General features: G+C 47.6%; 1 protein-coding gene across 1 annotated transcript; it reads right to left on the bottom strand.

The window, feature by feature from the left end:
• Positions 1-8,251: 8,251 nt before the first annotated feature.
• On the bottom strand, positions 8,252-13,974 carry HEBP2 (heme binding protein 2). Its single transcript, XM_082669062.1, has 4 exons — positions 13,830-13,974; positions 13,127-13,262; positions 12,201-12,381; positions 8,252-8,792 (listed from the first exon to the last, which is right to left on the bottom strand). Exons 1-4 carry the CDS (start codon positions 13,926-13,928, stop codon positions 8,594-8,596), a joined length of 615 nt encoding a protein of 204 aa, XP_082525188.1. The 5' UTR covers positions 13,929-13,974; the 3' UTR covers positions 8,252-8,593.
• Positions 13,975-14,469: the final 495 nt, after the last annotated feature.

The raw sequence follows: 14,469 nt of genomic DNA, 5'->3' as shown, positions 1-14,469 counted from the left end.
GAATGAGTCTAATATACTCAACTTGGTATCAAATGACAAGTCAGGCTTCCGACAGCCTTACCAGGGTCTCAGCATTGGTATGTATTGCTGGCAGGTTGGACATTCAGATTCAGCAGTATCTAGGTTGGCCTTGATAAGTGGGAGTCTGTATTTTTGGGGGTCCATGCATAGCCTCCATCTTTGCCACCACGGCCACTATATTTGTGTGCCCATTGTACCAGCCCTGGGGTGGGCACCAACAAGAGCTAATACCAACGGGCAAAGTCATTTCGTCTACCTGGTTGTTTAATGCCTCTTCCAGTGGGTACTTTCTAGTGGGCCTTAACATATGATACGGTTTTTCAGGCTCTGTGCCTGTTCCCAGATGTCTAACCATATGCCTCTACCCGCAGACCTTGTCTCAATTCCATTCTTTTTCTTTTCAAACTCCTGACCAGTTGGACAAGCCATTGGCCACTGCCAAGATTCCATATCTATTTTAACTTTTCTCTCTCACGAAGTGAGTGACCAGGTCCATCACCAAAAATTCTGCCTTTTTTTTTTGCAGAAGATTTTTTTTCTCAAAGCTTTCTTTCGACGTCACCCCTGAATGGGGGTGTAATGCAACTGCTGTCCATCTCCAGCTCGGGCCCACATCGTAAGCCAACCCACTGACCAAAAAGCAGGCTCAGGTCCCTGCCCCCCCCCCTCCAGCCTATCTTACAGGTCCCAACAGCCATAGGGAGGGAGCAACGTGGGGGCAACCGTAATGACATGGGGATCTGGGCCACCTGCTCATGTCACTTGCTCGCGTGCTCCACTCTTGCACATGACTGCTCCTCGAGGTATCGTTTCCATCTCACGATGGAACCACCTAAGGTCCCACAGACCTTAGGACGCGGTGGTTCTGACAGGGCCCAGCTAAGATGGGAAGCTCTGGATGTATCATCACTTGGTGTCTCATGGGTCCATCTCTACCAGGACCCAATAGCACTCCAGAAGCTGCTTTTCAGAAAGCATGCGGTTCTCTCCTGCACTTAGCACAGCCCTGCTTCAGGACCCCAGGGACCTGCATTGTGTGGTCCCACTGGGTCTTATAAATTCCACACTGCAATTTTTTTCACCACTGACACCTCCAGTACCCTAGGGTCTGCCAGATCACATGGTCCAAGTGGCTGATTCCTTCACATCTACCCCTTCTGGACCTGTTTTTAGTGATTGATTCCCCCTAATTATGGGTCATATTTTTCTGTTTCTTTGCATATTTTTCCAGTAATTTTTTTATTGGATGGTGGGAACTGTGAATGGTAGGTTGCTCGTTGACAGATTTCACTGTATTCCTTTAAATAGTATTAGGCTTTATTCTGGTGCACAGCCAGGTCTTTTGGAATCCATTTGATCCTTTCAAGGCTTTTAAGCTTTGTTAGGGGAGCTCCAGAGAAGCCTTTGGTTTAGAGACAATTTACCCTCACTACGAACACCATACCCTTTTGAAAACTCTACCTGATGCCCCGTGCGTTATGAGTTATTTCCACTCTTGCTAGTGGGAACAAAAGCTAGTCCCAGCCCCACATGTGATCTGTGGCTCATTTGTTCTGCTGCTTTCCGGTTGTTCGTTTCTTGGCAGGGATAGTTTCTTCTTACACCTTCACAGATTAGTGCTCAACCAAGACTCAGAGGGACTCGCTGCGGATCTGCAGAGCGCTCTGTGTGTGTGTGTTCCTCCTCTCCTTTATTCGGCCCAACAAGTCCTAGCCACCTTGGCGTCCCATCCCACTGGTCCCGGTCTCCTCAACTCAGTGAGACCACTGGCCTCTGTTTGGCTTCCTCCCCCCTTCCTGCTTTGCTGCCTGGAAACTATACCTCCAGGCCGTAAGCTTGAACACTCACTGGACTTCCCTTTCTTCCCCTTCTCTCAGAGATCACAGTGGTGTGCTATGGACTTTCCACGTCTGGCTCCTGTTTCACCATCGTGGCCAGAAAGGGATGTTCATCTGGGGAGCTTTAAAGAGCATTGCTCAAGGAAGTACCGCTTTCCTTACCACCCTGGCTGAGGGAAAGGGGGGTTAGAGACTTACACTCTTACTTCACAGGTCAAGGAATCAGTGTGGGTTTATCCTCCCTGCCAAGTACGTCAATCTTAATTATATATCCAGGGATTGGAGAAATAACAATGAGGGTTTGCAGACCCAGCGGACCCACTAGAAGCCAAACTTTGACTAGTACTCCATTTCTTTTCTGACGTCCACACGCTCCCACTTGAAATGGGAAGGGGAACTAGGATGACACTGAGCTTCTGGGTATCAAATGTCAGTTTGAATCCCGGAGTATCTGGATATTTTTCTTTCTCCGATGTGTAGCCACCTGAGTAAATGGCCATAGGACCTTTTGGAAAAACACTAGGGGAATCATTACTGTACACACTGAACTATTGCAGTGACCGTTCCCCTAAGGGCCCAGTCAATGGGTTTTGAGTCTGGAAACTGGGCAAGGGATAACAGTTCTGTGGGGTTTTCTTGGAGGTTTTTTTGTGTGTGTGTGTGGCGGTGATCTCAGCCCCCTGCTTATCCATCCTTGATCTCTTTTGATTATAAAGAATTACCCTTATTGGTCACCCTCTCTGTTTTGCCCCTAGGAATGCCATGTTCTATTACCTACCTCCGTAAGACTTCACAGGTCAGGCCCCCTTGGCTGCCATTTCGACTTTGGTGTTTAATATAATTTACGCACCCTTACTTTTGTGGTTAGCACTGCCACCTGGGCTCTGCAAGGTCTCGTCATCACGCACATTGCTCTCAGCAAGCCACGTTCCACCCCAGCCTTTCCAGCCAGCCCAGCCTGCAGAGGAGATCCTCCACAGAGTCCTTGGTGATGCTCACACCTCTCTTACCAGTGCATTCCTACTGGCCTTGGTAAATGATAGCTCCTCTGGCCCTTCTCGTGGAACACAATGTCTATGGACTGAATTGTGCCCACCCCAAATCTATATGTTGAAGCCCTAGCACCCAAGGTGATGGTATTTGGAGATGGGCCTTTGGGAGATAATTAGGTTTAGGTGAGGTCACGAGAGTGGAGTCCCCAAGGTAGGATTAGTGTCCTTACGAGAAGAGAAAGAGACCAGAGCTTCCCTTCCCTCTCCATCACGTGAGGACACAGGAAGAAGATGGCTATTACAAGCCAGGAAGTGGGCCTTCACCAGGCACTGATTTGACCAGCACCTTGATCTTGGAAATCCCAGCCTTCCGAACTGTGAGAAATACATTTCTCTTGTTTAAGCCACTCAGTCTATGGTATTCTGTTATAGCAGCCCAAACAGACTACGACAAAAATCCGATGGGCCTTGTTGCCGCCTATGATATACCCATTCCAGCATGCCCCTTCCGTGAGCCTTTTCAGTCCTTCCTTTTTTTACCTCTTCCATCAGTTCAGGCATTTCAACATTTCTATCACTTTTTCAGGCTACTAGGTGCCTCCCTAAAGCAGTGAGTTTGCTGTACCCCCTGGAGTTCTACTCATGGTGTTAACTCCTGTATCCAGAGCAATAGCCCCACGTCAATAAGCTTCCTTTATCCAGTCTTGTGTCCTGGCACCTTTGACTGAGCACCTTCAGAGCCTAGTCCCCAGGGTACTCTCCTGACCCCTGCCAGTACCCGTTGGCTAGGCTATGCGGCAACCTTTGCACGTCGTCCATCTCTTCCTTCATCAGGCCCAGCCTGGCCTCTGCCAGGTTATGCTGTGACTTAACCTGGGGTAAATGCCTGACAGTCGGGAGATGGGGTGGGGACAGCTCCCAGAGGCACCTGTTGCCTTGTGGGGGAAAGACCTCTATGTTGTCTTTCCTCACATTAGGGCAGGAGGAGGGAGAGAGGGTAGTTCTAGCTCTTAATGGGGGGAAGGGTGGGCCTCTTCCACAGGCCCAGAATGTTCAGAAACTTCTAGGGAGTCAAAACTGTTGGGGGCATCCACCGGATGTCCCCATTTCATGTTCCAGGTTTGGTCCTGACCTTGACACAGCAGATGGGGCGTGGCCGAACATCCGTTGGTGGTTATTCCTTTTACCATCCAGTCCTCATGCTGGCCTTCTGCGTGAGGTGAGGACTTCTTAGCAAGCTATGAAAGAGGCTCTGGCCCTCACATGTAGTTTTACATTCTTTGTTAACTGACCGCAACTTTTCATTATCCACCTGCAGGACAACAGTCCAACTTAGTAACAACCATTCAAGTCTATTGTCCTTGTACTCATTATCTACCCCAGTCCTAATGTTTGAAGCTCCTGAATCATTCACCAGTCACTGCATTCCTTTTCACCAGTAAGTTATTCCATTTAAGGGATTAATAACTAGACAGCCTCGTGCCATGAGCTGTGTATGTACGGCCTGTCCACAGGGATGGGGAACTCGTAACCAGCCAGGCAGTGCATGACCCAGTCCCCCAAACGCTGTCTTACTGCCCACAGTCTTGGGGCCACACTGATACCAGCTGTGCCATTTCGATGCTGAGACAGAGTTGGGAGTACAAAAGGTGTATGGTAATGTCACACCAATGAAAGGAAAAAGGAAAAACAAGATTGGGCAGGGGAGCCGTCAGACTGCAACACAGATCTGACACTTTCTACGAGCCCGCCAGGGAGCTCTGGAGCAAAAACTATTTATAGGAAGGGTCCTGAGTCGGACAGAAGTGGCTTGGCCTTTGTACCACCAGCTTGCTCAGTCTTTGGCTGAAAGATGCCAGTAAAAAAGCATGCCATCAGCTCCTCCTGCCTCGCTCCGTTGTAGGCTAGGTACCCCCTGAAAATAGTGTGTCCTTATCTTGAAATCGGCAGTGGATCCTGAAGAAAGTCACAGCTTGAGACATCGGCTAACCACACCCCTCACAGCTGGGCAGCGGTCCTTTCCTGAAGGTGGATCTGAGTGGCATGCCCCCACCCCGTGCTTGCCGGCCATGACTCCAAATCCCAGAAGAGATATGCCCATTCTTTGGCCACAATCAGAAATAAGTACCAGAAGTGACTGATGACAGCTTCGCTTCAGTAACCTCGCCTCTGAACCAGGCTCCTAAATCACGCTCATAAAGCAGCGACCCTGCTCTGGTAACCGCACCTCCACAACTAAAGCTCAATCAGTTCCTAAGTGATTCCGAAAGTCCGCTAATCCTTGAACTCTGCACTTCCAGAAGCTCCGTACAAGTCAGCGTTTTCTGTGTCCAGAGAGACCGTGTCCTGCAAGCACAGCGCTCCCTGCTCAGCAAGCAGTATGTGCAGCTTTGTTCAGGATACTGAAGGGGGCTTCTCCCTTTGACACGTCACCTCTGCTCAAAAGGCTTCCCCCGCCCCCAGGCTGTCATCTGAGCGGCTCCTTCTCATCATTCAGATCTCGTGTCTGTGTCTCTTCCTCCGGAGGCCTGGCCTGCCCGCCCACGTGACAGCCACTGCACTCCACCTAGCCACACCCTAGCTCACTGCCCCATTGGTATTTGCACTCCCTCGCTCTCCAGAACACTTCACAAGGACAGGGGCCCTGCGTGTCCTGTTCACTGTTGTATTCTCAGCTGGAAGGTGGACTGAGTAGGAGAGTGGAAGACGTGGTTGGATTTGATGGGCACAGCCACTGATGGGGGCATTTCTGCCTGTCACCATAGCCCAGCCCCTGGAATAGTGTGCAGAGCCTGCGACCCAGGAGGGACTCCATAAGGCTTCTTGAAGAATGAATGAAAATAAGTGGCATTCCAGTGAAATATTTAGGAGGAAAAGCAAGATTTTTAGAGGGTTAAGTGATGACTAGAAAGGAATGAATGAATGCACTCAGTTTAAAGGCTTGTTTTCAGGCTTTTAAAAGCATGAAAAATTGACATACACGTAGACTAACGTGGATGGGTCTGTGGGAAGCACAGTGGTGGTGGTGGAGGGGTGTTGCCCACCTTAAATCCCTGTCATGGTCCCTGAGATACCTCCTCACAGCCTAGAGCTGCAAGGAAGCCTCTGGACAACTCTTTCCAGAGAAACTGGATAATGGGAATTATTGTCCTATGTAAGGGTCTAGGGGGAACTAGGATGTTATTCTGGGGAGCTGGGAGGATCAAGCCAAATCAGAGCCTGTTGGTAAGCAGAGTGATTGGAGCATGTTGGGAGGGAGAGCCTGAAGATGGGAGAAGGCCTAATTGATGGAGCATGAATTAGACCAACAGGAAACGTGGATGGTTTAGCCTCAGAAAGGAATCTAGACATGAATTTCCTATTGATAAGAGAAGAAAAATCTCAGTAGAAATGTTGAGGCATATTTTGTAGTCAGTGCCAGCCACATAATTAAAATAACTGATTCATTGCTGTGAGAAATACTCTCTGGTCTGGATTAATTGAGGGCTGAAAAATGTTTTATTTATGATTTATGGACCAGGAGGGGAAAATGGGATACCTTGGAATGAATAGTACAAAATCGCGTTTTTATGGAACATGTTTCAGATTACAACTAAATCTTGGCAATCAGACATATGCTCTTCTCATCTAAAATGGAAGTTACTTCATAAGAGATGTCTATTTTTATAGAACTATGGGGTAAATATATAAATATTTACCTCATACCAGTAGAGGCGAGTACTGTGGACTTTCATTAGTAGGAGGGCTAGAAGGTGACCCACAGTTGGTTTTGGTAAATGAGCTAAGAAAGAAATTTAATTTCTTTTTGGCAAACACAAAAATGCAAAGAATAAAAAAATAATCAATGCAAGCAAATACCGGAAAATAATTGCTTAAGACTTAAAAAATTATATAATAATTTCAAAACCGGAAACCTAGCTTGTTTTGTATCAAAAAATATAATCTAAAAGGTATCTCTGAGGTCATAATCATGTTGATTATGCATGCATGACACGCAGGAAGGACCCCTCAACACAGTCCTAGCCCACTGATGGCCTGAGAAAGCTGCACTCTAGAACACTGGCTGCCAGTGGGCGCAGTGATTAGCAGTCTGGACCCAGGAGTCCGACTGCCTGGGATGGAATCGGCCTCTGCCCTACGGCTCCAGCTGGAGGCAAGTTACCTTGCATCTCTGTGCCTCAATGTCCTCATCTGTGAAACGGAGATGACACAAGGTGGCACACAGGGTTGTTCTGAGGGTCGACTGTGGGAATTCGGGTGAAATGCTTAGAAAGCTACACCTAGAAGGCAATAAATGTTAGCTATGGAAACCATTAACTCTAGGTACGTTGGTCTAGTGTACCCAGGTTAGGGAGATTAATTTTAAGAGACACCATATAATGCTGGGGCTGCAGGGACCTTGAGCATCATCCGGCCCCACCCTTTCATCCCCTGGAGACCCAAACCTGCCACATAAGTGATCACGTGCCTGCTTGAACACACACAGTGATGGAAACGGGAAGTAATGTCATTCGTGGGCAGCTTTACCTATTGGGAAGTCACTGAGCTCCAAGGTGCTTTTCTCCTTCGTGCCTACAACCGTCATCCACTAGGAGCCCACAGCAAAGCTATGACCTTCCCATGACAGGCTTCCAGATATTGACACTCTTCTCCAGGACAAGCGTGTTCCAATACAATTAGGTCCAAATTTCAACCTCTTTGATTTTGCAGCAAACCCCTCTTTGAATACTGAATCATTTTTATATACTGATTCAGTATATAAAAATACAGCATAAAATACTTTAAAAATTCAAGTGAATTTTTTTTTAATTTATTTAATTTATTTATTTATTTTTGGCTGTGTTGGGTCTTCGTTGCTGCGCACAGGCTTTCTCTAGTTCCAGAGAGCGCGGGCCACTCATAGTTGTGGTGCGCGGGCCTCTCAATGTGGTGGCTTCCCTTGTTGTGGAGCACGGGATCTAGGCACAAGGGCTTCAGTAGTTGTGGCTCACGGGCTCAGTTGCTCCATGGCACGTGGGATCTTCCCAGACCAGGGCCCGAACCCATGTCCCCTGCATTGGCAGGCGGATTCTCAACCACTGCACCGCCAGGGAAGCCCCTCAAGTGAATTGTAAAAGTCAACGTTTGTATACATTTCTTCAGAAAAAACATGCCTCTCTTGAGTATCAAAATAAAATAGGAAGTCCCTAACTTCATACATTTATTTTTTGTCATGGAATATTAGCAACACTTTTGAGTATTGTGAGAGCTTTTCTCGTGTGTGGGGAGCAGCAGGCAGATAGGAAAGAGGACTCAACGGAAAAAGTAACAGCGGCAGCTGCAAAAGACACTGATTTTTGTTTCCAACTGAACTTGAGTTCTCTAGGCTTGACGGCCTTGTAGTTCCACACAGGATAAACTTTAACATTTTTATTGATAATATCCGGAGGAGGTAACATCCAACTGACACAAATCCAAGTAGAAATAAGGCAACATGACTGTGATACAGTGAAGAAGGGGGAAGTAACATGACGTTTCCCTGGAGCCTCATAGAAATAAAGATCGATGTACATGTTTATAGAATACTGTCCCCTGTTACCTGTGTATCTAAAGCTTCAAGCATTAAAAAGGCACAGTGGAAATAAGCTCAATTCATAGTAGTACTCTCAGGTAGAGCTACTAGACACGTTTTGCTTATGGGTAATGTTGACGTCTATGTTAAACAGAGGTTTTGCCCCGGCAATGTACCTTCCTCTCATTTGCTCATTCCTTTTCTTCGGAGGGTTCTTTTTTCTGAATCAACCACACCTCATTTTTTCTATCAAGCAATTCGAAAGGACTGTTGTAGGCTGCGGTGTAGTAAACCTTTTCATCGAAAACTTTTCCTTCTTCCCTCAAAATGCTTGCTAATGTCAAGAGTTGTTCTTGATTCCTTTGGGCACTAGAGAATCCATCGAAAGACCTACAAAGGAGAAAGTAAATGACCATAAATGATTTTAATACTGATGTGAAGGTCAGTCTAAGAAGAAAAGTGGGAGCTGATACAAGGAAGCCTGGATGGAGTGCGGTTTCAAAGCCCCTCCCTCTAGGCAGCTGAACTGACTGTCCCCTTCCTCTGGTTCCCAGGCTCAGTGTGACCTCACACGCACTGAGGGGACCCAGGAGGAGGCAATACGTCCCAGCTGTTGGACAGATTTGGAAGTTATGCCATCTTGTGCTCTAACTCTGTGCTTCTCAAGCTCTAATGTGCATGAGAGTCACCTGGGAAAATGCAGGTTCAGGAGGTCTGGGCTGGGGCCCAAGAGCCTGCATTTCCAACAGTCTCCTGTACTACTGATGCTCCCGGTCAGAGAGCCACAATGAATCCCCCTTAGCAGCCTCCCTTTCAGTCTTTCCATTTTCTATCGAACATTTCCCCTTTCTTCTTCTCCTTAGAAAAAGGGCAGGCACTGTATTACAGATGAACATAAGTTTTGACCCTATATGGAAGAGATGGGCATTTTGGCAGCTCTATACAGTCTGAGAAAAGCTTTAACAGAGACAGAATCAAAGTGCTTGGGAACACTGAGGATATGATTACATCGGGGCAAGGTGTGTCTCTGAGTGGGGCCTGGAATGGAGGATAGTTTTGCTGGGCAGAGAAAGGGGAGAGATAAGAAAAGAACAAAAGTCCAGAAATACAAAGCAATTTCATAATGAGACATAAAATGAGGTCAGAAAGGTGAGTCAGGACTTCCCTGGTGGCGCAGTGGTTGAGAATCCGCCTGCCAAGGCAGGGGACACGGGTTCGAGCCCTGGTCCGGGAAGATCCCACATGCCGCGGAGCGGCTGGGCCCGTGCGCCACAATTACTGAGCCTGCGTTCTAGAGCCCACATGCCACAACCACTGAGCCCACATGCCACAAATACTGAGCCCACGTGCCTAGAGCACGTGCTCCGCAACAAGAGAAGCCACTGCAATGAGAAGCCCGCGCACCACAACGAAGAGTAGCCCCTGCTCGCTGCAACTAGAGAAAGCCCGCATGCAGCAACGAAGACCCAACACAGCCAAAAATAAATTAATTAATTAATAAAAGAAAGAAAGAAAGAAAGGTGAGTCAGAGCTGGAAGGAGGAACCTTGTACATCATCCTAAGGCCTTTTGAGATTATTCCAAAGGATGTTGGAAAAGCAGAAAAGTAACTTGATTAGATCTGGGTAAAAATATAGGCAGAGAGATGGAAACTAGATTGGAGAGAAGGAGCCAGTTAGGAGGTTGCTAAGAGGATGGGGATGAAAAGACAGTCAAAAGATTTGCATAAAAAGTAGGAAAATAGAAGTTTAAGTGTAGATTTTAAAGTATATAAACAAAAATACCCTGAGATTAAATCATGACAGCACACCGACCTAGCTGAGTTGCTGAAATGTAAACATGATGAATTTGAAGGCTGAGAATAGGAAAAACAGACACAAAAACATTCCTAATATGCCTTCTTCAGCATAAATAAGGTTTATTATCAATTTGCCAGTGGAAAAGATCATTCCTACCATTCCTCAGATAAGATGTAAGGTCTCGAGGGTATGAACCAGGCCTGTTCTGTTCCACAATGTCTACCAGGCACCTAGTCATTCCTGGCCTGCAGTACCTTTTGAATTCCAGTTGAGTAAGTAGAGGAATCTGTGTATGCACATGTATATAAAACAAAACGTTGAAGATAAATTGATAAATCTGTTCTATAATTTCCATCATGTTGACTGATGATGATAATTCTGAACCATGTGTTAGGAAACATTTCTGCTCCTAAATTTATTATTTATTTCCTTAAGGAATGTTCTGCCTAAAGGGAATCTGTTTCAGATTCCACTTCTTCCTTGAAATCAAATCTTGAGCCTCTTACTGAGAAATCATCTTTTGTCCTCTGAATACACGTTGTTCTACAATGACCTATCCACGGCTTTATTCAGGACACAGACATATACTGAGCCTCCCCACACGCACCTGCCTCACCAGCAGCCGAAGGATATGGGCAGAGTGACGTGTTGCTGTATTCTTGAGGAAATTACAGTCTATCAGTAGGTCATTAGAATTTAGAATCATAGCACCGAGAGGCTGGCTGACTGGAGAAACTGAGGAAGGCATCACAGACAAGGTACCAATTGATCTAAGTCCTGAAGGATGAAAGTAGGCTCTCCAGGAAGAGAAGAAAGAGGGAGCTGGAGCCGGTAGTAATATCATGCTCATGTTCTACGTATTTTAGGTAAATTAACTCATCTGATCTTCATGGCAACCCTGTGAGACAGTAGGTAGGTACTGTGATTAGACACATTTTACAGATGAGATTTTTGTCAAGCAAAGTCTCAGTAACTTGCCTAAGGTCAAAGGTACAGACACGTGGAGGAACTCAGCCTACTCAGTGAAGGGCGGGAGGTGGGGGGGGAGTTGTCAGGGAGACAGGTTGGGCCGCGTGTTGCAGGTGATGCAGTACGCGGAACGGTCTGAATGTCACGCGGAAGCAAGAGGAAAAGCCAACAGATGTTTAAACACAGTAACAGGTTGGGGTTTTGTTGCTGCCGTTGTGAGAACGATCGGCGTTCCAGAGTGGAGGGCCAGGGAGAGGAGACTGGTGGGCAGAGAGAACAGCTAGGAGGTTCTCGGAGTGGAACCTGAGACTGAAAAACGTCGGAGTATCTGGTGAGTGTCAGGCATGTGCCGAGCACTGGGGTAGCAAAGAGGACTCAGCTGCGGTCCCTGTAAGGTGAGGGCCCGAGCAAGTAACAGTGGGGAGGAAGGGAACGGAATCACACCCCTTTCTAAGGGGAATGGGCCAGATTCAGGGGCTGAGTGTGCTGCCGATGGCTACGACAGTCCTTGCTGGGGAGGCCGGCAGGCTGATTAGTGACTTTACTGAGACAGGCACTGTAAGGTCAGAGTAAGGAACCAGTAAACCAACCAACAGAGGCAGTCACTGCGGGAAGCAGCTGCCATCCTTTGGGCTGGGGGAACAAAGGGAAGAGTTTGAGGCTATCAGAAGCTCCTAGTTGAGAGGAGGGGTACCATGCACTGTTTTAAGGTATTTTTCTCCAAATTTAACTAGAGGGCAGGTAAGGACAGTCTTTTGCTTTTGTGGGGGAAGGTCCGGTGTATGTTTGTATTGCGTCTTATCTGTGGAAGGTGTGCGTCAGCCTTCTGATAAATAAAATACAAGTTATTTCTTGTAAAGGACCCTTAGTAACGTATAAAACTAAGTCACTAGGAAAACACCACGAAATGCATTAGACCTGTTTTTATGGAAGGGGGAAAAGCATAGGAGCTAAGCTGCACAGGAGCTAAACTATGAGTGCCCGCAAGTAAAACCAACAGTCAGAAAGGCTATAAATTATCTACCACTTACCGTACGAACACCGTCATTTCAGCTCTGTCTTCAATGAAGACATCTGACTCTGAAGGCCTGGGGGGATCAGATTGCTGTTCAGAGGGGATATACAGGGAAATGGTAATGGTAGACTCGCTAAAAGGACCTGAACCGGGCTCCACGTAGCTTGTCACTGGAGCGGTCATCTTTATTTTCATCTCTGTGCCACAAAAAATATATATTTAAATGCAAAGGAGACCGTGAAAGCAGATTTAGTGTATTTATGACTACATTTAAAAACTTATTTTTTGACCTGAGTTTCTTGATTTACTTGACATAAATATTTAAACTTTAAGATAATTTTCATCTTAAAAAAAATAATAAGGGCAAAATGACAATTATCCACTGCCCACATTAAACACTTTCTGTATTATTAATATTTTTCGTTAATAAATTCCATAGTTTTAGGGATAGAAGGGGAAATGAGAGATAACATAGTCCAGTTCATTCTTTACTTTTACAATTCAGAAACAGAGGTCCCATTGGCTAAGTGACCTGCTAAAACATAAATAGCATGAGAGCCAAACCAGAAGATATATCTTGACACCCTGGATCTTGTGTTCTTTGACCCTTCCTGCCTCCTAATGTCTCTTACTCTTACCAGTCAGTCACCAAATTGTCTCAAAGCATTAGCCATGAAAAGGCCTTAATGCTTACTTACACAGAGGCCCAGTTCATCCAGCAGAACCACAAACAAGGAGAACAGAGGCTAAAAAGCACTGCCCAGTACTACACTCCTCTAGACGCCTCGGGTCCTGAGCAGAGTCCTCCTCTTCAAACATTAAGTCTTTGACGATCTGGTTATTTTTCTATTCTAAAAGGTATTTATTTAATCAGCGAAAACTCAATAAGCCAGGGCACTCAACCACAATAGTGTGTATAATTACAAGGTAAAGTGCCTTCACCTTTCTCGTTTTTGCCTTGAATGTAGCCGTTCAGCCTTGTGAAGCCAGTCTGCATGGCCGAATCCCAGTCCATAGACTCAACCGAAGTGCTGACCCACTTCGCAGGTCCGTAGTGTCGGATCTCATAACTTCCAGGCTAAGATGGAACAGGGGGAACTTGGGGAAGCAATTCTAAGAAGGCAGAACGTGAGATGCAACAGTACAGGTACCTTGATCTCGGGTCCACCTGGGACAGCCAGTCCAGGGGCTGCGCTCCCCTGGGGTCCGGCCGGAGGTTCTGGCTTCCCAGCACCGGGCAGGGCTCCTCCCCCGCGGCTCCCATCTTTGGGTTAGAGACGCAGGCGGCCTCTGCCCCACAAGCACGGGTAGGGAGAGTCGGCTCGATTCGGGTTAAAAGCAAGCAACTGTTCCGCCCCCGCCCGGAGGGTCCCATCGCAGGTTTTGGGACGTGGTCGATTTTTTTTTTTTTTAACCACAAAGAAAAGAAATTGAGATGTGGCCAGTGCCTGGGGGTAACTACGGCTTACCGACCGCATCTTCCCGTTTGTGCAGGAATGGAGCTAGGGACTCTGACCATTTTTAAAAATGTGCTTTTAAGTTAAACCTATGGGACCCTCCGGCCGCATTGAAAATCACCTCGAGGACAGCCCCACGCTGCCCACCCCCCCGGCCCTCACTCTTCGCGCCCGCGGGTGGAGCCTACCTGGGGACTCGCGTCCTCCGGGGCTTCCCAGCCCGGCGTCTCTGCGAGAGCCTCCGAGCCCTCGGCTGCCCCGGGATCGGGCTCCAGCACCTCGGCCATGGGCAGCGCCGACACTCCGAGAAAGAGGCCGGTGAGCTGCGCCGGAAGGGGGCCACTCGGGACCGCCCCGCCTGCGTGTCCCCGAGTCCCCGCCCCGTAGACACCCGGCCCCCTCTACACACTGCAGGAGCCCCGAGTCCGCGGGGCACTGCGGGGCCCAGGCCGGGAGGGGGCGCTGCTACCGCGATCCCAACCCTGGCCGGCCGCTCCCATGCGGGTCCCCCAGGAGACCCGATGGCAGGGTCTGCTTGGCCAGGCTTTCTTCGGGGGGCGGTCTCCCTTCCCCACCCTTGTTTTCTTTTTCTTTTTCTTTTTTTTAACATCGTTATTGGAGTATAATTGCTTTACAGTGTTGTGTTAGTTTCTAACGTATAACAAAGTGAATCAGCTATATGCATAGGAATATCTCCATATACCCTCCCTCTTCTGTCTCCCTCCCACCCTCCCTATCCCACCTCTCTAGGTGGTCACAAAGCACCCAGCTGTTCTCCCAGTGCCATGCAGCTGCTTCCCACTAGCTATCTATTTTACATTTGGTAGT

This window comes from Grampus griseus (assembly GCF_964374135.1).
Source record: "Grampus griseus genome assembly, chromosome: 13".
NCBI lineage: Eukaryota > Metazoa > Chordata > Mammalia > Artiodactyla > Delphinidae > Grampus > Grampus griseus.
The sequence above is the reverse complement of the archived record's forward strand: the minus strand, read 5'-3'. Positions and strand labels throughout refer to the sequence as shown.

What these genes read in the sequence shown, in the direction of transcription:
- HEBP2 (XM_082669062.1), bottom strand. Translation starts at nt 13,928, where the DNA reads ATGGCCGAGGTGCTGGAGCCCGATCCCGGGGCAGCCGAGGGCTCGGAG. An exon ending in CGGAGGACGCGAGTCCCCAG is followed by an intron (nt 13,263 to 13,829) that starts GTAGGCTCCACC and finishes GTTCCATCTTAG; the next exon opens with CCTGGAAGTTATGAGATCCG. An exon ending in TCAAGGCAAAAACGAGAAAG is followed by an intron (nt 12,382 to 13,126) that starts GTGAAGGCACTT and finishes TTTGTGGCACAG; the next exon opens with AGATGAAAATAAAGATGACC.